Source organism: Podarcis muralis, chromosome 11 (genome assembly GCF_964188315.1).
Source record: "Podarcis muralis chromosome 11, rPodMur119.hap1.1, whole genome shotgun sequence".
NCBI lineage: Eukaryota > Metazoa > Chordata > Lepidosauria > Squamata > Lacertidae > Podarcis > Podarcis muralis.
In genome coordinates this window covers 9,504,988-9,529,436 of record NC_135665.1, presented here as the reverse complement: position 1 = coordinate 9,529,436, position 24,449 = coordinate 9,504,988, and the positions used below count along the sequence as shown (strand labels likewise).

General features: G+C 42.1%; 1 protein-coding gene across 3 annotated transcripts in view; it reads left to right on the top strand.

The window, feature by feature from the left end:
• Positions 1-24,449, top strand: part of LOC114606418 (contactin-associated protein-like 4) — a 278,819-nt gene that overhangs the window by 189,790 nt on the left and 64,580 nt on the right. For all 3 annotated transcript variants that reach the window (XM_077936037.1, XM_028748648.2, XM_077936035.1), the window contains exons 10-14: positions 2,930-3,101; positions 5,471-5,577; positions 10,175-10,294; positions 15,450-15,647; positions 22,249-22,405. In XM_077936037.1, coding sequence (XP_077792163.1) covers positions 2,930-3,101; positions 5,471-5,577; positions 10,175-10,294; positions 15,450-15,647; positions 22,249-22,405 — 754 coding nt within the window. The remainder of the gene's footprint in view (positions 1-2,929; positions 3,102-5,470; positions 5,578-10,174; positions 10,295-15,449; positions 15,648-22,248; positions 22,406-24,449) is intronic.

Below are 24,449 nucleotides of genomic sequence, written 5' to 3'. Positions count from 1 at the left end.
CCAGTGCTGTAACATTTTCTCATAGGGGAGTTCCTTTGATCATTTTGTTTGCCATTTTGTGCAATGTCTCCCACTCCACAATATCCTTTTGAGCTGAGACAACCAGAACCATGTGCAGTATTCCGGCTGTGGCAGTACCAAAGAATTGTGTCTTACATTGGTAGTTTTCATTTCAGTTCCTTTCCTAAACACCTTAAGGATGGAATGCAGCTTCTTCACAGCTGCTGCATAATGGGTCAACATCTTCAACGAGTGTCCACTGTGACCCCAAAGTATCCTTCTTCTTTGTCCCCCCCTTCATTTTAATTGTAATTAGTCATGCACAATTTGCATATAAATATATATATTTCCTGGTGTTATACAACTTAGGCATTCTGCTTTTATTTCACCTAGCCTACAAAAGTAGGCTTCAGCTTGAAAAGGGTTTCATTGAAAGTTATAAGACTGGTTTCATCATTAATGCAGGCTTAAGTTATTGCCTGCTAATATTATGAGACAACAAGTCATTTGACTAATATCACCCAAGAGGCAACACTGTTTGATTAAAATCAAAGTAATGTCTTAGTACATCAGTCTTGAGGCAGCAAAGTCCTGTAAGGGAAAAAAAAATTAAGAAAAGAAGTAAAAGGCATCATTTGTCATCCCGAATAACCTATTAACATTTATAGTTCAAACTGATGACTTCAGCAAGGACTTTCACTGTGGAACACAGTGTTACATAGAAAATGAAGAGTTACCAATTTTCATATGCTGCTCACTATGATCTAATTGTTAATTTGTTTCCCCTTTCCTCGCATCTTTTGGGCATTAAGTTTCATTTCTGTAATATATTTTGTTAATACTTTGATGTGCTCAGATATTACATCTGCGGAGTATCTAAAAATAATAGATGAATACGGGACGTCGATGACAGTGATGGCAATTATATTAACAATGAACGGCTACTGTAGATTTTATTACAGAGTCACAGTTGTGGCCCTGTTGTTTAGTGTGAGACAGCTGAGTCACATAATGTAATTATAATGAGAAGGAGGGGGCAAGGCTTTATGGTTTCTCATGTGAACATGGCTTAACTGTCATTCAACATGAATGGCATTAGTCACCAGACATTGCCACTTGCAACATGGAATGGTCGCTTTACAGCGGACCCTCCCGATATGAACTTAATTCGTTCTGGGGGTCCTTACATACCCCGAAAAGTCCGCAACATGAGGTGCTGCTTCTGCGCACGTGCGCGGCATGATAGAGTGCTTCTGTGCATGTGCGCGCTGCAAAACCTGGAAGTATACACTTCTGGGTTTGGCGCTTTCGCAACCTGAAAGTTATGTTACCCGAAGGTAACATAACTCAAGGGTTCACTGTAGTTGCATAGATCCCTTGAGGTTATTCCAGTAACAAACAAATTTGGGACTTAGGTCTGCCACTCTGCCACTGACAGCCACTCGTCTCCAATGGAGTGGTGAAGCTGGAGCTAACCACAAGATAAGATACCACACCATATCAATATTCTCTATATAATGAAAATGTTAAGGGTTTGGCCCTTCACAGCTGTGATTCCCTAGTATTTTGGAGCCAAAGTAATAAACCAAAAGGGTTTTCGTTGTTGTTGTTGTTGTTAACTGAATTTTGTAAGAAGCATGCTGTGGTGCTATTCCGATGCATTCCTGGTAGTGTTGGCAGGCAATCAAAACCTTTTAAAGCTGAAGACTACTTTTGTAGGCTGGGGCAGAAATAAAAGCAGAATGTACCAAAGTTACACAACAACACAACACAACACAACACAACACAACACAACACAACACAACACACAAAACCCTAAATTGATTGACTGTGAATGGAAAACAAAGAATGAGAACAGGGGGTTATAGTGGATAGCTTGGTAAAGCTGTCAGGCAAAATCCCACATGCATCCAGGGGCCATAAAACATTTGCCACTATATGGTCCAAGCATCACCCTGCCACAAGAAGCATGTCCATGATGCCCCATTACACATGTTACTAGGGGTGCTGGTCTTATAGTTTCTGGCTGAGACCTTTTTGTCCCTACTCTAGTTACAACAGTAATATTGTCTGGCCACTGTGCCCTGTGATATCCAAAAAGCAAATTATGCCTGATGACTTCTAAGGTTCAGTTCCCCAATGGGAGTCCTGACATCTAGGCTGCACATTTGTTATGAATGAATGTTAAGTTTCAGACTTGTAACTCTGCTGCCCAAAGGCAGACCATTAAAACATGTTGTGTAAATCTTTTGCTCTGCCTCTCTAGTGAAGAAGTGGAACTGTGACTGTGATGCGATTTCCTGATATGTCACAAGAGTGACACTCAAGGAGTTTTAGGGTCATGGAACTGCAGAGAGCTCCTGTTGCCAGCTCCTTTTGTACGAGCTCTTATTTTGAGAGCCATCATTCTATAACTTTCTAAACTGTGACCAATATTTTCAGCTTATGCTTGTGGGTCATAACTAAACATGAATGCCTGCGGTTAGATGTTGTACAAAAGTTATCAGAGAATTATTTTCCATTTCTACCACTATGCCTCTGAATACAGTGGTACCTCGGGTTAGATACGCTTCAGGTTACATACGCTTCAGGTTACAGACTCCGCTAACCCATAAATAGTACCTTGGGTTAAGAACTTTGCTTCAGGATGAGAACAGAAATCGTGCTCCGGCGGCACGGCAGCAGCAGAAGGCCCCATTAGCTTAAGTGGTGCTTCAGGTTAAGAACAGTTTCAGGTTAAGAACAGACCTCTGGAATGAATTAAGTACTTAACCCGAGGTACCACTGTACTGCCTGGAGATCGCAAGTGATTGGGACCAAGCCAATCCAGGAGTCAAAGTTTTGTGTCTCTTTTGTAGGAAATAGATACTTTTTGTGTGCTTTGAAGTAGCCCCCCCCCTTAACTCTTTCTTATGTGTTATGTTCCCAGGATGTCCTTCTAATGCCAACAGCTCAGAATGTAAAAATCCAATTGGTGGTTTCCTTGGGTGTATGAAACTAATTTCCATTGATAACAAAGCAGTGGATTTAATTTCAGTTCAACAGAACTCAATAGGAAACTTCAGTGACCTTCAGATAGATTTGTGTGGCATTATAGACAGGTAAGAACGGTTTCATTTTTCGGTGGACTGTATTAACTTTGAACACTGCTAATGCTAGAATGTTTGGGACTTTTCAAATTGCTCTCCTTTCTGGACTTTATATCTCAGATGAGTTGGCCACATAAAAATGTTAGTCTGGCACCTGCTTCTCCCTGAAAAGAGTGATTTGTAGCAGGAGGTGAGGGCATGTCGATTCCTTCTCCTGACCGCTGCTTTTGCCCTGAAACAAATCCATTCTTCTCCAAGTCCCCTGCCCCAACTCAACAGTTTCTTGATCCTTATTTACTTGTGTGCTTCCTTCGGGTGGCTTTTCTGCTTTCTCGGTCTATGGGTGCATTTAGTAAGCCAGCCCAAAATTATTTTAAAGGCAAAAATTGTTTGGTAAACGTCTTCTGAAGTCTGTGTATCCTCAGACACCGAGGATAGCAGATGCATTTGCTCTGATTGTACATCAAGCCCCCTATGGAAAACCTATAGAGGGCCTAGGGATACTTATTAGATGCCTCTAGATCCAAGATCTTGTGGCTGCCAGATGAAAACATTCAAGCGAGCATTAGAATTTCCTTCCAAGCTTGTATTGCCCCACATATTTATTAGCTGCTATTAAGATGTATGTGGTAGATTAAACTGTTGTGTTTAAATTATGCCTTGTCAAGGTGGTCTTTAGCAGAGCAGTTTCTGATTATTTATAGTACATGGTTTTTTCCTTTTAAGCTACGTGATGCATTTAAAGGTGACAAATACAAGATCTGCTTTTCCATCTGTTTCTAAGGCTGAATCAAAATGTTTATCATGTAGTCAGAAATAACTACATATTATGTTCTCTTCAGTCGAAGCTCCTTCTTTAGTTATTTCTTAGTCCATGGAGCTGAGTCAACCTTGGTTGCCCTGAGGGATGACCTCTGCAGAGAGCAGCAAAGGGGAGTGTGACTTTGCTCCTACTTCTTGATCGGCATAATTGGCAAAACTGCAGGTGCCACATAATATCCATACTGCATTTGTAGGAACTCAATTGTTTAGTGTGGCTACACCTACACTTTTATAGTAACAATAATAATAATTTATTCTTTATACCCTGCCCATCTGGCTGGGTTTCCCCAGCCACCCTGGGCGGCTCCCAACTGAATATTAAAAACGCATTACAGCATTAAACATTAAAAACTTCCCTAAACAGGGCTGCCTTCAGATGTCTTTTAAAAGTAAGATAGTTGCTTATTGCCTTGACATCAGGTGGGAGGGTGTTACACAGGGCAGGTGCCACCACCAAGAGGGCCCTCTGCCTGGTTCCCTGTAACCTCACTTCTCGCAGCGAGGGAACCACCAGAAGGCCCTCAGACCTCAGTGTCTGGGCAGAACGATGGGGGTGGCCCAGGTATACTGGGCCAAGGCTGTTTAGAGCTTTAAAGGTCAGCACCAACACTTTGAATTATGTTCGGAAATGTACTGGGAGCCAATGTAGGTCTTTCAGGGCCGGTGTTATATGGTCTTGGTGGCCACTCCCAGTCACCAGTCTAGCTGCTGCATTCTGGATTAACTGCAGTTTCTGAGTCACCTTCAAAGGTAGCCCCACGTAGAGCACATTGCAGTAGTCCAAGCGGGAGATAACTAGAGCATGCACCACTCTGGCAAGACAGTCCACGGGCAGGTAGGGTTTCAGACTGCGTACCAGATGAAGCTGGTAGACAGCTGCCCTGGACACGGAATTAACTCCCTGCCTGTTGAGATCAAACAGGCAACTTCCCTGAACAGTCATACTTCAGAAGTCAAATCTGTTCTGGAAGTCCGTCCGACTTCCAAAATGTTTGGAAACCAAGGCGTTGCTTCCAATTGGCTGCAGGAAGCTCCTGCAGCCAATCAGAAACTGCGGAAGCCATGTTGGATGCTCAGGTTCCAAAGAACGTTTGCAAACCTGAACTCTCATTTCCGGGTTTGTGGCGTTCGAGAGCCAAAATGTTCGACACGCAAGGCGTTCGACTTCTGAGGTACAACTGTACTCTTTCTGGCTTCAGCTAAAAAACTGCCTTAGTTAGGCAAGCCTACCTCAGGTGTTTAGGGTCTGTTTTAGTATATTATTTTTTGTACGATTTAAAGTCGTGTTGTATTATTTTCTTGATTTTAGCATCTTATATTTTTGTGAAAAGTTTTGAGGCTTTTTACAGTCAAGCGATGTATAAATTTTTGTGTAATAAATAAATAAATTTAATTACCCAAACTGGGCATTCACCAAAGGCCTGAGGATCCAGGAGTGCCCCTCACCGGTAACCTAGCATATTATTCTGCTGTACTTTGGAGAGATTTATCTGTCTTTTGACTATACCTTCTCTATAACTACATTTAAAATGTTCACATGTTGCCTTTTGTCTTTGAAGATGTCTTCCCAATTACTGTGAACATGGTGGTGAATGTTCGCAGTCCTGGAATAGTTTCTATTGCAGTTGTGCAAACACAGGTTACATGGGAGCTACATGCCATTACTGTAAGTCTTAGGTGTTTTATTATATTTTAAAAAAATTTATTTTAGAGGAGAAATGTTTAACTGCAAAGTGTTTGTTTTTGGTTGGTTGGTTGGTTGTTCCTTTTTGAAATGGATATAGCCTTCTATTTTAGAGAAATTGTGAAGACCACCTATTCCAGCACTATTATATTTTAAGAGGGGTTGTTGTTAGAAAAATCTGTATGAAAACTCATATTTAATTATGTATTTATATACATTTTTCATCACAAATGTGTACTTAAATATATATTTTATCTGCATGGATGTTTTTCCAAACATACCCAAAATTACACCATTTAAAATGCATTTTGGTACGTTTTTAGAACCAAGAACAGGATCACAAAATCAGGAGAAGTGCAAGATCTGAAGGATCATTGTTCTTCCATTCTCTTATGAGTCCATGAGGTGTGGCTCAGGTTAGCACACATTGGAATTCAGAGAAATCAATTTCTTCCAGCATCCCCAATTACTATTTGTGTTAAACTTTCTATAGAGAACAACAGTGCTGTCTTACCTTCTGAAGCTTTCAATCTGGTTTTTGTCATACAGCCTGATTGTTTAAAAACCTAGGAGAAAAAAAACTCGAACAGTTACAGATTGTATTTCTGGATAAAAGCTTCACCCGGTGTTCAGAACTTGTACTGTATTGTTCTCGTTCATAAAGAAATTTAGAAAACGTCTGAGTTTTTTTGTTCCTCGTAATTATTTTATCCCCCCCTTACTCACTTCTCCTTTTGTAAACAAGTTTCCTTTTGCCTTGAAAGAAAGTTTCAATTTGATCGTATTTGGTATGCATTCAAGTTAAATATAGGCTAAACATTGACAAGTTTAACTGCGTAATATCATTTAAAAATTAACAGCTTTGTATAGCATAATTGTAAGATGGTGATGGGTTATTTTGGAAGTTTCAGCTAATGCACTTTAGATGTGGAGTTATTGTTTGGGTAGATTATAGTGAGTGGCCTTTAACCTCAGCTCTTGGAAGGCTGAACGCAGAAGTCCATTTTTGTAACTTTATGTCAAAAGCTGTGGAATTCCCTCCCTACAGATATGAGTCTGGCACCCTTTTTGAATAGCTTTCATCATTTTTAGGATCCTCCCCATTATTCTGATTGTAAATTGTTTACTGGTCTTAAGATAGTGGTTTAAAATTGTTGTGGTAATATGCCCTGAGACTTTTAGTCAGACCCACTGAAAATAATGAACATGGCTGTTAGATCCATTAATTTCAATGAGTTCTACTCTGAGTAAGCCTTAGTTGGGATACAGCTCCTTATGGTGAAGTGAAGCTAATCAATCTAGATGATGCCGATAATCTCTTTTGAACTTGGCTGCCACAATATATGATGAACCGTCAAGCCAGAACTGCTACTGCTTATTGAACCTTAAATTAAAGGTTTGAGAGCTACTTGGTCCAGCTGTTCCAAGCAGGAAAGGGGGCAACATCCTTCTAATTGACCAGGATCATAAGCAGTGAATGTCAATCAATGTGTACTTGATTTTAAGCTTGAAGCATATTTCCCGTAGCTTCCATATTGTTGCTTGATGAAATGTTTTGCTGCACTGGGAACACAGATCACTGGACCCGGAGCTCGGGTCCTGGCAAAAAGAAGCCATTCATTTGACTAAAACAATGCTAAAACAGCCCCCACCATCTGTTATAGCTGCCTGTTGAAACCCCTACACAGCATAGCTGTTCATCACAGTGGCCTTTTCTGACAGAAGAAGAGACTGATGAAGATGCTATTAAGTCTCTGGTGCTTTATTATTATGATCAATGGAGTGGCCATGCCTCTGGCACATATTGGCACTGGCAGATGCAGTTTAAGTCTGTGCCTCTCAAACTACTTTTGGAATGTATCTCACTTTCCTGAAGCCCCACCCATCCCCTGTCAACCATCTTTACGGCAGGGGAATATGTGAAGATTCTTGTTTGTCATGGTATGGATGTTACGGCACAGAAGAATATGGGGAGGGATGCTAATAGTTTTTAGAGACCATGCGTAACTCCACCATCAACCATGCACTGTGGATTCTTAGTCAGCTTAACTCCATCCCTTCCCTCCTCCAGGAATGCCCTGCTTTACTGGCAACTCCCACCCACCTACAGTTTTGGCAAATGCAGCAGGAACCTTCATGGCAGGCTAGGTCTTGCACTGGTGGAAGCCAAGAGAACAAGGCAAAGGGCTGCACTGCCAGTGTGGTGTAGTGGTTAAGAGCGGTAGTCTCGTAATCTGGTGAACCGGGTTTGATTCCCTGTTCCTCCACATGCAGCTGCTGGGTGACCTTGGGCCAGTCACACTTCTTTGAAGTCTCTCAGCCCCACTCACCTCACAGAGTGTTTGTTGTGGGGGAGGAAGGGAAAGGAGAATGTTAGCCGCTTTGAGACTCCTTAAAGGGAGTGAAAGGCGGGATATCAAATCCAAACTCTTCTTCTTCTTCTTTTATGTGTTCAGACTCAGAGACCTCCCCCTTAAATAAAGACACATTTGACTCAAATTTTAGTTTTGGTTTTTGGCAGAATTTAGGCCACAACTTTACTGATTACAGAAAAGTGAGTGATTGCATAGGCTCTGGTTCCGACTAGCTCCCTACACCCTTGCAGGTAGCGCTGACCCAGAGCTCTATCATAGGTCAGCCAAAGGTGAACACCTGAGGAAGCTGAAAAGCCTGGGAGCAGACTCTGTTCACTCCCCAGATGCTCCCCTGGACTCAGGCAGGGGTACAACCCCCTCTCAGGGGTTGACCAAACCAAGTTGAGTCCCTGGATTCACTTAACAGAATACCCTTCACATAGGGATGGCGAGACCATTCTCCCATCCCTATCACATGAACCAGTGCCTATCCGCAACCTTACAAGTTGTGACGAATTGCTACATGGCAGGTGAAACCCAAATGGCCACAGCCAATCAGCCAAGTGGGGGAAATTCCTGCCGTGCCCTGTCCCAACAACAGAAGACACACGACTGCATAGCAAGGTCAATAGCAAAATGCCCTAAAATTAGGGAGAGGTGGGAGGGTTTTCCGATGCATGAGCTGAAACAGGAAGCTATGGGACACATGCATGGGTTTATATAGGTCCCTCGATTCATTTAGACTGCGCCCCATTGGCCAGATTACACCCAGCACCGAGGGACCTCCCAATTGGGTGTTGTGGCTATCCAATAGACCCACCCACAACCAGGAGATCAGTCTCCAGGTCTCACTGCAACATGTGCCCTCTTTTAGGGAGGACACGGTTTCCAGCAAAGCAAAGTTCTGCTGTGGCTTGGTTATTACTCAGTTCCTTGTGATTTTGAGATAAAGCAAGTTTCTTTATATTATTCACCTTTTGTTTGACACTGCATGATTGGCCACCCACCTCTGGATATTTCCGCTGCGAACGTTGTTGTTCAGGAGGTGAAGAGAAACATGCATTCTGACATTTTCTATTTAAAGGAGTGTAAATGCTGTTTACTTACGCCAAGAGTGGTGCAGCTTTGTATGTGTGAATTTCACCGGTTTCCCTCAGATTTGAATGCATGTGTTGTCTAGGCCTGGGCGATATATCGATATATCGCCCAGGACCGGCATGAGGAGAAGATCGCGATGTTGGCTTCACTCAGCGGTATATCGCTGGTGAAACCACCACCGCTCCTGAGTCTCTTTGCTGGCAGCCTCCACTAGAGTTCCTTCCTCCAGCGGTGCTGCTAGCAGAGGGACTCAGGAGCAGTAACAGTTTTATCAGTGATATATCACTGAGTGAAACCACAATCGTACTCTGCTCTCATACGATGCAGAGCGAGAAACAAGCGAGGTGCCAATACCTGCTCGACTGAGTGTGCAGCTGCCCTTACCTCAGCGCTGGCTCCCGTGAGCTGGCGGCAGCGTGGGGACTCCATGAAACTGTTCAGCTGAGGGGAGCACGGTTGGCGCACGCCACAGTGATCAGTTAAAGTAGCCCCAACTGAGGTGTGCAAAGCAACCCTCGGAATCCTGCTCCTCACGGACGAGTCAGTGATGTCTCAGCAACACAATGACCATATACATACGTAATAGACAACCTTTATAGAATTCCTTCAAACCATAACAAGTACAAAATGAAATCTTTAGTCTCAAAGTCTCTGAAAATCTTTAAATGAAGTGAGGTACCAAACTTTGTACGATGAAAGACAGGTTGTGAAGCTTTGTGTATTCAGCAAATACGATGTCCAACACTGAACAGTGATTCCTGATATTGACTACTGTTTCGTAGAATTCTTCGTCAGCGTGATGGGAGGATATAGAATTGCTTCATAAACCCATCTTATTTTGAATGAATGTCTATAAATGAAAATATCAAATGCTGTGGAACAGTGCTCATGTAATAACGTAGTCACTGCTGAACATTTGATATTTTCATTTATATACATTCATTCGAAATAAGTTTCCTTTTTCCACACCGAGGTATATTGCCACACCGCACTGTTTGGCTGTTGAAAAGCTGCTATCGCCCAGCCCTAGTGCTGTCTATTCCGACCCCCACCCCGACAATTGTTCACGTTTCAGATAAAATGCAAACAATGCCATTATGTTTGTGATGGAAGATGTTCTCTTACAGCTATTTATGAGCAATCGTGTGAAGCCTATAAGCACAGAGGGAACACTTCGGGCTTTTACTATATCGACTCAGATGGGAGTGGCCCCCTGGGACCATTTCTTGTATATTGCAATATGACAGGTAAGGTGATAAACTCCCTTAACTCATGGCCGTCTCTGCGTGCATGTTCATTACATTGAAACACAATCTATCAAGTAGGAAGTGTACCTATTTTGGAACTTGTGAGTTTAAAGAATGAAACAGAATGAAGGTGACTTCTCAGCTCAGAATATTGGAAGTGAATAAGGCAGGAAAATTACAGCAACAATGTAGGCTCAGATTTCCCCCCTCTGTAGCACCATTCGTAAGTGGGTTTATCTCATACTCAATTTTCATTTTCTGAAGAGTTTTACTTTTGAGAAGTTAGCACTGCAAGTATGCAAGGAATTGAGAAAAAAGCTTTTACTGAAAAGATTATCGAGTTTATTAAATACTTGATTTCCTTCTGTACATTAAAACGTGATGTATAGTGCTGCAAATGCATTCTCCCCACCCCCACCTTGTCGTTATTATGTCATTTCAGGTGATTTAATTTAATTTTATTGATTTGCCTTTTACAGCTGAATGTTTAAAAATGATGGGCACATCTTCTTTTGCAGCTGTAATCAGCCAAAGTTAAGCACTTTTAAGGCCTATTAATTTCAATGGGGAATTAAGTGTGTCCTATTGAAATCAATGGAACTTGAATTAACCCAATCCAGCCACTGATAATAATAATAATAATAATAATAATAATAATAATAATAATAATAATAATAATAATAATAATAATTTTTTATTATTATTTGTACCCCGCCCATCTGGCTGGGTTTCCCCAGCCACTCTGGGCGGCTTCCATAGAAACCCAAAAACACCAAAATATCATACATTAAAAACTTCCCTGAACAGGGCTGCCTTAAGATGTCTTCTGAATGTCAGGTAGTTGTTTATCGTTTTGACATCTGATGGGAGGGCGTTCCACAGGGCGGGCGCCACTACTGAAAAGGCCCTCTGCCTGGTTCCCTGTAGCTTTGCTTCTTGCAATGAGGGAACCGCCAGAAGGCCCTCGGCGCTGGACCTCAGCGTCCGGGCAGAACGATGGGGGTGGAGACGCTCCTTCAGGTATACTGGGCCGATCCATATTCCAGGCATTTATCCACAACTTCTTCCATTATATTGGAATGCCTGATTGTGAACAGGTTTCTTTTCCATGGCAGCTGCTGTTGGTACTAGCATCCTAAGTCTATTCTACTTGAATAATTTTAGATTTTTATATGCATTGAGTATCCTGGTATTTGGTTTCTTTCAATACTGGAATGGAGGCAGAAATTGTCCCTGCAGCTGCCCTGGACTGCTGAGACGCTGCAAGCATCTGGGAAGCCCTGGGCAACTGTAGAAATTATTCTCTCCTCCTCTCCAGCTCAGAACATGGACCTGGAAGGAGAGCGGAAGAATGCCCTTGAGCTTACAGCACAAAGGAAGGGACAGTGTCTTAATGAACACAGAAATGCCAGCCAAGAATTGCAAACTCCTCTCTATTTCCTTCAGTGCCCTGTGCATGTACATTGAAATTGGCACAACTCTTGCCATGCCCCTTAAGAGAAAGGGAGATACAGCTACTCATTAATTTTTGACCTGATCAAAGAGGGGGAGAGGGGTGCAATTTAAGCACTCCGGTGATTTTAAACTCCGTCAAAAGGCCAGCCCTCTGAGGCAAAGTGCAGTTTGATTTATTCCTGTATACCAGGGAACAGCTGCCAGTTTTTTCATCAGTCACTCCTTATTCAACACATTAAGCAAATCTCATTGATCAGTTCCTCACCAAGAGATGCAATCTGACAGGCTGAATCTTCAGTATTTGTTTTCTTTCCCTGTTTCCTCACAACTGGTATTCCCTTTTCCCACTAGCAGCAATGGAGGCAGATGCCCAGATTTCTTACACTACTGCCTTGTCATTGATATTCATGCAGTTTTCTTCTCAGGCAGATGGAAAGGGAGGTGCTGCTATCCTCTTTTATTTCTGGGGGGTCATTTTCAATATCACAAGCCTGAGGTCCACAGCTTCAAATCAGATGGCAAGAATGTGTGCATGAAACATTTTTGTAAGATGACATTTTACATCTATCTATACACAGAGCAACATTTTGCTCACCTGATGTCTACCGGACACTTTTATAGGACATAGCTCTCTCTGTTTACTCAGAAGCAATTCCCACTGAGTTCAGTAGGCTTGCTCCAAGGTAAATGGGTATAATTCTACATCCTTGAAAATATCGACCCAACCACACAAATCTCCCCATTCCTGCCATAGCTGATTTACATGCCTTTTAAAAAATATTCCTTTTGCTGTCAGTCATTCCTAAGCTTCCATAAATAAAGGAAGCTTAAGGCAAGGTGTTCCTGCAGAATAGTTAAAACACTTAACTGTAAAATATTGATTCAGTTTCTTAGGAGACACGAAGGCTATAAATAAATTCAGCGGACTGGCTAAGATTATAGCAGTGAGCTCTTACATAAGGTGGGGATCTAGCAAGGGCAAAGGATGATAAACGAATAAAAAATGAAATTAGACAAAATGTGCCCTAAGACATGCTGAGCAGCAGGTTCTAAATTTGACTTTCCTGTCCAGCAAGAAGCTTTCCCTGTCAAATACAGCACTGTAATTTGTTTTACAATGTTCTGCAATGGAGCGTCAGTCTCTCCCAACACACAGGACATGCTTTTGTCTGATGAAACTGTATGGACAATGAATGCCATAGCAATATCTAGAGGAGATTGTTAACTTCCATTCATGGTGACTCACAATTGCAATCGCCTCAGAAGAAGGCCCCATCGAGTTTACTGGCAGCTAATTTACTGGCAGCTAAATGTGTATAGGCTCGCAGCCTTAAATATCACTGCCTCATATGAGAGATGCAAAGTGAAGCCGCATTATTTTCTTAAGGTGCAACACTGAGTTATGGAAATGATATTTTACAGAATGGATTAGTTGCATTCTCCAAATCATATTCAACGGATAACCATTATGCCCAGCCAGCTTCTTTTACAATCCAGAAAATTATAGAACAAGTTCCTGCAGGAACTCAGCAGTGCTCAGCAGGTTTCAGGACTTTGTATTTCTCAAACAGGAGCCACACAAAAAAACTACACCGCTGCTTCTTAAATTCTCCCCATCTAAACTCCTCTAATTTTTGAGTTCCAAATGATATGGTGATGTTTACAAAAGGTGAATTCTCTGTTCTCCAGTTTGCTGCAGCTTTCGGTTCTTGCAAGTACAGTAGTCTTCTCTCTGGCTCACACAAGCAAACATTGATAATATTCTACAAATAGCATTCTTCATATAATCATATACATCAAAATCAGGGGTCAGCAAACTTTTTCAGCAGGGGGCCGGTCCACTGTCCCTCAGACCTTGTGGGGGGCCAGACTATATTTTGAGAGAGAAAAAGAATGAATTCCTATGCCCCACAAATAATCCAGAGATGCATTTTAAATAAAAGGGCACATTCTACTCATGTAAAAACACACTGATTCCCGGACCGTCCGCGGGCTGGATTTAGAAGCCAATTGGGTCAGATCCAACCCCCATGGGTTAGTTTGCCTACCCATGATCAAGATTGTATGTGTATTTCTGGGCACTGATAAAACACCACCCACAATCCCCACACTTAATGTGATATTATCAGTTGCATCAATATTCTTTTAGGGTTGTTTTTTTTAAGCTGTTGTTTAAGAATCAGACTCACAATCTCAGTGCAGTCATAAATATGATTGCAACTAAAATGCTTTCCTGCAGTGTTCTATCAATGGCCCTCCTACTCTCCAGCAGAGCTCAGTTGTCAAACTCTCCCTTTCTAAGGAAGTTGTGAGATGGTCTGTCCCTAGGGGTAGCTACCTTGGGGATCACAGAGGCTTTAGGGCCCAAGAAGATGAAGCATCTGGCTGGATATTTAAGCCGGTTCCACTCCCGGCAGCTGCTTCTTCTCATTTGTAGCACCCTCCCTTTACAAGATGGGTTTTGCCTGCTGCCTAGTTGGGGAATGAGTAGGACAGTTTGGGTACAAGGACGCCTGATTGGCACTTGGGACTCCTCGTTTTCTGCCTGCTGAGCACTGTTGGGTTGTCCTGATTGACCTTTCGACGTGAAGTGAATTATTCAGTTTGTTGGGCATTTAATGCAGGCAGTTCAGGGAATTCAAGGACTTTGTGTATAGGCGGCCTGAGGCATTTTTGGGTTCAGGGCACTCTTGGGTCACCTTCCACAGCCTTTGGCTTGAGAAAGATCCTTGGGGATGCCCTTTAGGCTTGGTGTTCACACCTTGGCAAGCACAACCCAGTGGGGTGCGCATGTTGGGCTCACATACCCAAGGCTCACTTAGCAAGGAGGGGGAACTTTCTCCCTCTTTGGCTGCAGGGCCACAGAATACAGCTGCTAACATGCCCTGGGGATTGTAAGGATACCTCCCTCTGGTTATTTGAAATCCACCTGGTTGTTCTTTTATAATTCAGTTAATTGGTTTTATCGATCTTCTGTCATTATATACAATAAGTATTTCACCATTCCTTTGTCTCTTGAGTCTTCTTCAATATGTATAGGAGCATCAGCGGTAATATAGAAGGAGGAAACAAGGGAATTGAAGCTTTTTTCATATACTGCAGGCTGAAATTCTGTTACTAACATTAGAAATTATCCTAAAAGGTAAAGGTACCCCTGCCCATATGGGCCAGTCTTGACAGATTCTAGGGTTGTGCGCCCATCTCACTCTATAGGCCGGGGGCCAGTGCTGTCCGGAGACACTTCCGGGTCACGTGGCCAGCGTGACATCGCTGCTCTGGCGAGCCAGAGCCGCACACGGAACGCCGTTTACCTTCCCGCTAGTAAGCGGTCCCTATTTATCTACTTGCACCCGGGGGTGCTTTCGAACTGCTAGGTTGGCAGGCGCTGGGACCGAGCAACGGAAGCGCACTCCGCCGCGGGGATTCGAACTGCCGACCTTTCGATCAGCAAGCCCTAGGCGCTGAGGCTTTTACCCACAGCGCCACCCGCATCCCTCAGAGAAATTATCCTAGTTAAACCCTAATTCAGGAGGGAAGTTGTGCAGGCCAAAGTGGAAAGGAAGGAAGGAAGTGCCATGGGGAAATTATTATTTTTTCTTTGTTTAAGGCAGTTGCTTTGGATGTGTTTATTATGCACTGCTAAGTGTATATTGGGTGTTCAATGTTTATGTGACTGCCTATTTTCTGTCTGTTTTGCAAGACACCACTTGGACAGTTATACAGCATAACAACACCGAGTTAACTCGAGTCAAAAGTGCTAATCGAGAGAACCCACACACTGTGTTTTTCAAATATGCTGCCAACCTAGAACAGCTTCAGGCTACAATTAACCATGCAGAACACTGTGAACAAGAGCTTGCCTACCACTGCAAAAAGTCACGGCTTTCAAATAAGCGAGGTAAGTAACGCAGACAAATCTTATTATGCTACATAATGTGTTATACTCAATGAACCACTGTAGATATTTAATCTTGCCAAGGTTATGGCATCTTGCCACTATAGTTTGCTTTCTTAAAAAAAGAATAACTTTTTAAAAGATTTAGCAAACAAATCCCCAACCTGTAAATTGCTGAATAGCTTCTGAACCAGAAAAAGCACCAAGGTCAATTTATAATGAGCTTCATTCAAAGCATTAACTACTTTCAAACTCAATTTCTCGCCTAATCCTACTGTTTAGCAGAAATTATAACAAAGCTCCTTCCTGTAAAGGACTTTAAAATTTTGCCAACAGCAAAGTAAATATAGATTGTATCTTGATAACAGAGGCAAAGTTGAAAAACCCACAACCCACACACCCCTTGTTTTTTGTGATTAAAAGCATGTCTGTGGATTTTCACATAATCATGTTTATGAAATGCTGAAAAGAGAGGTATTACAAAACATTATTTTTTTAGTTGGGGGATTAATTGCACTGATTTTAAACACACACACACACAAACATTGCAGGAATAGAATAGAGCATTATAAAAATGTTATAGATCAATAGTCTGCCTGCAGTTTGTAAATGATTTCATGTGTTTGTGGAGCATTGGTTCCTTCAGTGGCTTTTAAAACCTTGGCTGTAAAGAAGTTGGGTTTTTTTTTTCTTTTTCTTTTCTTTTACCTCACTGGATTTTGACTGGATTGCAATAGCAGGCTGTAGGACCAAAGTTACTTTATAATAATTTTATAATAATAACAACAAATTTTATTTGTATCCCACCCTCCCCGGCCATAGCCGGGCTCAGGGCAGCTAACATCGTATAAATAAGACAATATGCATAATACAATATACAATATCCAAATAAAATAACATTCAACATTCATTACATTAATATAGAATAATATTAAACATCAGCATTTCAACATTAAACAGAAATCCACTCTTAACAGTTACAATAAGTAATTTCTAAACTCCAATCAATAAAACACAGCAAACCACAGTGCACAACATAATACGATACAGGGTGCGAAGCAGAGACTAGAGGGTAGGGCAAGGCAGGTGGAAAGAGGCCTTGCCTGATGTTTTCTCATGTCATTTGTATATCACAAAAATAGCATAATAAATGTATATAATAAAAATAGCATAATAAATGTGGAAAGATATCTACAACATATGTATCATTACTAGTGGTCTCAATGTATAAGTTCTTGGGTTATGAATTGGTTTAAACAAATATGAAGAAGAAGGGGGGGGGAGAAAAGTAAAGGGGGGAGGGGGAGTGGCAAGTAGGGTGGGGTGGGGTGAGGTGAAGAGGAGGTAAGGAGAAGGAGCCCCCGGTCGTGCAGCGATTTAAATAGGGTAAGCCACACACCCTGGTCAACTGGATTGGTTGGCCATGGGGCGTTTACGTGGCTGGGACTCCCAGTGACGCGGGTGGCTTTGCCACTCCCCCCCCCCATACACAGGGAGTGCACATGGCCTGCCTGCAACCTCACCTCCCTAGGAAGGGGAACAGCCTTCTAATGGAAATTCACTCGGCAGACCTGCCCTTTCCACCACTTGAGAAAACTACATTATGAGTATGAAACTACATTAAATTTCATACATTGAGTATGAAACTACATTAAATTTCCCTTGCATAATTTTACCCTTCTCGCCCCTAGGATTGTATAATTTGTATTGAGTGCATCTGACAAATACAGCAGTTGAGTATGGCAATGAGTAATAAAGGAAGGAAGGAAGATATAGCACAAACCATTCTTTTTAACTTAGACAGAAGCAACGACTCAGAGCTCATCCGTACTTCCACTTTTCCCATGCCTCGAAAGCATGGTATTTTTCTCGTTGTCTTACTCCTTTCCCAGGGAAAACCCACTCTTTAGCTTTGAATTGGAATGAACAGCAATCCACTGAGAACCCAATTGCTGCTTGCTCCGATTGAATGCTAAAGGGTGGTTTTCCCTTGGGGGAATGCAGTGGGACGAGAGGAAATGTGGATAAGCCCTCATTTGCTTTCAGTTCCTACAGAAGCATGCAAATGAACCTTCAAAAGATGTCACATGCTAATATTTCTATATACTCTGTTTACTTTTTTCACTAGCTGCATCAAATCCACCTTTTTCTTTCATCTGATTACTAACATTCACAACCAAGGCAGAAGCCTGACTAATCACTGCTTTGTTATAATCCTTTAATAGCCTTACCCATCTCACGTTATGCACAGGCTTCAGGTTTGCTTTTCCAGATAACTTGGTGGATTTCAACTAAATAACAACACAGAGATGGAGCCTTGATGCACAACTGCTGTGCAAGAATTCAGGTTCCACGCCCTATCATGTTCTTGAAGCAGGGGGAATATGGGATGAGAGCCAATGTCACACCAGTGATGCAACAAAACTTCTCCTTTTTCTTTTTCTCTCCTCCCCTTTGGTCCACATCTGCTTCAGAATGGTATCAAATTTTCTTGAGCAGATTGATGGAGGTCTGCAACCTGCAGTGTAGAACAGAGGAAGCAGTTACACAAGTGGCTATGACAATTGTATACTCTTTGGGCATGAGTCATTGTTGTTGTTGTTGTTGTTTAGTTGTGTCTGACTCTTCGTGACCCCATGGACCAGAGCACGCCAGGCACTCCTGTCTTCCACTGCCTCCGCAGTTTTCTCAAACTCATGCTGGTAGCTTCGAGAACACTGTCCAACCATCTCCTCCTCTGTCATCCCCTTCTCCTTGTGTCCTCCATCTTTCCCAGCATCAGGGTCTTTTCCAGGGAGTCTTCTCTTCTCATGAGGTGGCCGAAGTATTGGAGCCTCAGCTTCAGGATCTGTCCTTTCAGTGAGCACTCAGGGCTGATTTCTTTAAGAATGGAGAGGTTTGATCTTCTGGCAGTCCGTGGGACTCTCAAGAGACTCCTCCAGCACCATAATTCAAAAGCAACAATTCTTCATTGATCAGCCTTCTTTATGGTCCAGCTCTCACTTCCATACATCACTACTGGGGAAACCATAGCTTAAACTATACGGATGAGTCATAGTGACATGTATTCCAGGTGTTATTATCAGATGGTTCATTTAAACACAAATTCAGAGTGGTGGTGGTAATGAACTAGGGGTATTCACATTGCTGGCAAGGACAAGTGACATTGTTTTGGAGTTCAGCAAGTAAATCTGCAAGGTTAAACAATCAATTTTCACCAGAAGGGTAAGAAGAAGTTTATTATGCTATTTGTGATAGGGAAGAGCGGAAGAAATGTTCCATTGGTTTTTGCCAAATTTGTACATGGCTTTAGACTGGCTTGACATTGAAATTAACGTAGTACAGCTTGTTTAAATTTCATAGCAGTTCTATAGTGTCACAAAGCAGAGCTAGCTCAGGTTTTCAGATAGATAACTTATGTTGGCTTGCCTTTCCCCCTCAGGAGGACAGTTTACAGCTCTGGTCTATGAACATGCAAATTGGATTACCTTCTGGAGACTTGGCTTATCTTTCCTCCGGGATCCTTTTGTTTGTGTGAAAACTCCACAGTAATCTGAGAATGCAGAACTCAGAAATGCACGCTCTGTTAGCCAAAATGTATTCACCCCCAATATCCAAAGCAAATTCCAGTCCACGTCCTTTGCCAATAGTTTGTTCAAGCAAACCTGTTCAAAGCGCTAATGCCTCTAGTTTGGAAGGGGGAAAGAGTGGGATGTGAGAGTATGTGTAGAAACTAGCCTACTGTACAAAGGGAAAATTTACATTTTTGGTCCATCAACTTTTTCCTTTGGCTGTGTACCACCTCCTGGCCAGCATATGAACCTTGGAAATTTGCCCAGAAAGGAATGTAGTCTTTAGGCTGAAAAAAGCTCCCAAGACCCTGACATAATATAATACTTAAATCCCTTGATCTCTGTTGTTCACCTGACAGAAAGACCATAGCTGAGAGCCTTGCATGCAAAAATTCCCACATTCAATCCCTGCAAACTCCACTGGTGCATGCTTTGATCACATGGATGCATGCTGCAAAGTGCTTTCCATGTGCACACCTAGCACACCTTTCCGCTGCTGTGTTTAGATAGTGCCATAGTTCAGGGATAGGATGATTGCATTGCATGCAGGAGGTCTCTTGTTCACACCCTGACATCTCCAGATAGAAGTGTGAATGTCCCCTGTTGAAACCCTGGACAGTCATTGCCAGTCAGTCTTACCAGAACTGAACAAGATGAAAAATGGTCTGAGGTAGCTTTGTTTCTTCCTAATAAACTGAAGAGGGACTGTTACTTGCACACTTCATCATCTGAGGCCGTGTGAAAGGAAGAGGGAAATGTTTCATGATACCTGCTAAATATTCAGCATCCCATTCACCTATTTGCATGTCTAATAAGTAGGCATCAGTGGCGAACCATAGCATATTATTGATTTCAAAGAAGATACAAAGTCACAGTATGATATCTATTTTTTTTAGATGTTTAAATATCCCCTAACTCTTTATAGTTTTCTCCCAAGTCAGAAGAAAATGGCAGAGAACATAGATAATAGATGCACTCCAGAACCATTGAATTGTGGCATTTTTATATGGGTATAAAAGGATTTTGAAAAATGAGATTTTTCGTAAATTATGTAGACCTTTTATCTGGATTTCCTATTCCACCACCAATAAGTTGTAAAGCTAAACACACACACACACACACACACACACACACACACACACAATATCTGGGAGAGCATTCTTGCCATTATTCATCTTCTGGTTCTGTTTTTTTGAAGACCTGCTGGGCTGGCAGGTTGAATAGTATGTGAGCGAGACGTTATGTTGCAAGCAGAGAGACTGCCAGGGTAGCAGAGGAGTTGTCTAACAGTGAGCTGCAATATGTACTGACAGTTGTTAGGAAGGCAAAGGGAGGCATAAGTTCCAGATTCTTGGTGGGGGGTTGTTGTTGAAAGCTTGAATGCTTCTCGCAAACAAAAGCAGAACTCACCAAAGTGTTGCCATACAATTTAATAGGGCATTATTCTCCCCGTGTGCCTCGACTTCTGCATTCATTGCAAAGTTCACCTTCCTTCCTTCTCCTTTTAAGATTGATTATCTTCATGCTTCATATCCTCTAGTAATTACCCTTTTCTGTATATTTTGTGCATTTATCGCTCTGTTTAGCTGGCAGCATCTCTCGCCTTAATGTACAGTAGTGTTGAATTAAGGCTCCCTCGTTTTTACTGTAACCAGTGCTGCGGACAGAGTTGGCTCTGCAATGTCGCTTCTTGCCACCAGGCAAGTTATTAAAGTGACAGTGATTAACACGGCACACCTTCATAGCTGAAACTGACTCCCACAGGAGGCAGGGCATGGCCATCAACTTGGATGGCTTTAAAGGAAGATTAGCCCAAATCATTGGCTACTGTCACAATTGGAGGAAGCAGTGCTTCTGAAAACCAGTTTCTGGAAACCACAGGAGAGTGTTCTTGCACTTCAATCCTGTTTGCTGGTTTCCTACAGACCACTGTGAGAACAGGATGCTTCACTGAATGAGCCTGATCCTGCAGACTCCTCTTATAGTTCATTGAGAGCCAAAAAAACCCTGCTACACGATCTTACTCTTGACATTTGCAGTTCTCCCAGTAAGTACAGTCAAACCTCGGCTCTTGAATGGCTCCATTTTTTAATGTTTTGATTCCCGAATGCCGAAAACCTGGAAGTAAATGCTCCGGTTTTCGAATGTTTTTCGGAACCCGAACGTCCAACGCGGCTTCCGCTTGGGTGCAAGAAGCTCTTGCAACCAATTGGAAGCCGTGCCTCAGTTGTCGAACATTTCGGAAGTCGAACGGTCTTCCCAAATGGATTATGTTCAACAACCGAGGTCTGACTGTACAGTGGTACCCCGGTTTACGAACTTAATCCGTTCCAGAAGTTTGTTCTTAAACCGAAACCATTCTTAAACTGAGGCGTGCTTTCCCAATGAAGCCTCCCGCCACCGGTGCCCTTCCACCGTTCAGATTCCGTTCTTAGACCAGGTAAAGTTCGCAAACCGGGACACTACTCCCGGTTTTGCGGAGCTCGTAAATTGAATAGTTCGTAAACAGGGCTGTTCTTAAACCGAAGTACCACTGTACACAACTCTGCTGAGCATATGCTCAATTAGTATATTAGTATATGCTTACTAATCTTTTATTATCAAAATGAGACCTTTATGAGATAAGACACTTGCAGTTTCCTCACTAGTAGACCCTTGATCATCTATTGATTTTTACATCACATAATAAATTACCTAGATTTTGGGGGATGAGGGCATTTCCTTCTTCATATGCTGTCATAATGCAAATTGTGTAAGTGGCCTCCTTAAGATAAATGGTTCTAATACCATGCCTGACTGATTTAGGGACTACCAGTTCTCTTTTTCCAGTAATATAAGCAGAAAGTTTTGAAAGTAATTTAGTTCATGATAATGAAACATTAAAATGAAAAAGCATTTTAAAGAAGTATGACCAATTTTATTTTAAAAAATGTCACATTTTGCAACTTTTCGTTTGTGAATCTTTTCTCCTTTAGAGTTGAAGGAAAACAGGTGGAACAGTAAATTGCAAATTTCTCTAACTTGTCTTTTAGATGGAATTCCATTCAGCTGGTGGGTTGGAAAAATCAATGAGACACAGACGTACTGGGGAGGCTCCAGGCCAGATGTTCAGAAATGTGCTTGTGGAATACAAGGAAGCTGCATTGATTCGCATCATGACTGCAACTGTGATGCTGACAGAAATGAATGGTGATTTTGTTTTCATTCTTTGCTTTGTTCTCAACAAGTTAAAATGTTGAATGTCAAAATATGTGGCACCCACTCATCCTACCAGAATTAATTCATGAGACATCCGTTGATATAAGGGCCATCTTTATTCATCTTATTCTGCAACAAGCATCAAACAACAACACAACCGAAGTATAGAGGAGACAAGGCTTCCCTTTTCTCCTGCTGGGCATTGCCAGCCTGGCTAAATACAATGGATCGATCAGATGTTGCTCTTTGCCTTCCTCATCTGCTCATCCAAAGGACAAGCTGAGGAGGCAGCTGGCTGCTACACAAACATGCACACACACACACACACACCATGCTGGGCAGCATTTGATAGGCTAAAGTTTCCAGGATTCAAAGGCTTCTGCTAGCTGACAATGGTAAGTAGGTGGACTAACATTAGGTTCCTGGATGTCTCTGTTTCCCAGGGACAGTCCCCGGATTTACAAATCTGTCCCCATACAAAATCCATTGAAGTTGAAAAGTGTCCCCAAATTCATTGAAAAAAATCTGGTAACCTTAGACTAACAATCCTTTCACCCTCCAAGTGTATTACTTGTAGTAGTACGGTGTGGTACGCTGGTTTGACATCAACTGATAGGAAGTACCTACAGAGGGTGGTGAATACAGCACAAGATATTATGGACTGTCCCATGAATCTGCTGGATGAAATAGTGGAAGAACTTTGCCTCAGGAGAGTGAGGAAAATTCTCAGGGATGATTCACACCCTGGCTGGCACGTTCTTGATCTCCTGCCCTCAGGCAGAAGGTATAGAAGCAGGATTAGTTGCACCAACAGGGTAAATAACAGCTTCTATCCATGGGCTGTTAGGCTGCTGAATGAAAAGATAACAACAGGGCAACTGACTTTCAGGTTTGGTGGGTGTGCGTCAGTAAACGAGGGGAATTAAGACTAAGAGAGCTGAGTGGGGGGTGCTCGTGTAATCTCAATGTATACAAGTTGTGCAAGTGACAATAAAGTATTTCAATTTATTTCAATTAGGGTGCTTACCAAGGTTTCCAAACTTACTTCTCTTCCTGCCCACACTTCCTGACTATGAAAGAACAGGCAGCCAATTAAGTAAATCAGATACATACAACATCACCATGCACTTTAACATATGAGTAGGGAGCGCCATATGGGGTAAAAATCCTGACTCAGCCCTCAAATGACTAATCCTACAATGTTGCATAGGCTTGTTGATGGGCAGAAAGGGAAGGCGGTGGTGCCTTTCTCTAAAGGTCTATGCCAACCTGATTGACCAGAAGTCCTCCAAGTATTGGAATCCTGCGGTGATCCCCTCAAACACATGTCCACATTCCTGGCAACTCCTTCCCCTTTCTATCGGTGAGAAATGGCATTGTGATAGCTGCCTTTGTCTACCCAAGGATGATATAAATTTCTTTTTTCCATGCTGTTTTGAGGTGCCTTCAGAATCATAGGGTAGAATTTTCGCAGCAACATCTTAAAAATTAGGATTCTAAATCCTTACTTAGATGGAAACAGCTATTTTTAAAGTATCAAAGTTCACCTGCTATTAGAGCAATTCTTTCTTCCTTGCATGAACTCAGAAGCCCAACTTCAGGCACACAGCTTGAAAATGTGTCCTAGATTTTTATCTTTTTTTTTTTTTTTTTTTTTGGTTTTGTTAAAGGTCATTTTTTGTTGTCGTGCTGTAATTTCGTCCTAAAGTGTTCCCTGTGACAAGGAGAAATCTCGGACAGATATATATATGAGAAAAGGTTTAGTTAGGCACACGGATAAACTTGGGAACTATAATAGTCCCACATAGTAATAGCTTTCATAAAGGAATAAGTATTTTCAGGCAGTAAGGTCACATCAATGGGCCACAGTAATTGGAGTGTGAAACAACTCTCTGAGATTCACTTCTCATTTGAACATCTCATGTAGATGGGAAAGCATGGAGTTCAGGCTAGTCATTTTGTCCGGTGACCAAGGGACCAGCTACATACCGTCAATGAAACTATGAAGTCCCTGGCTCCACAGGCATGATGCTCT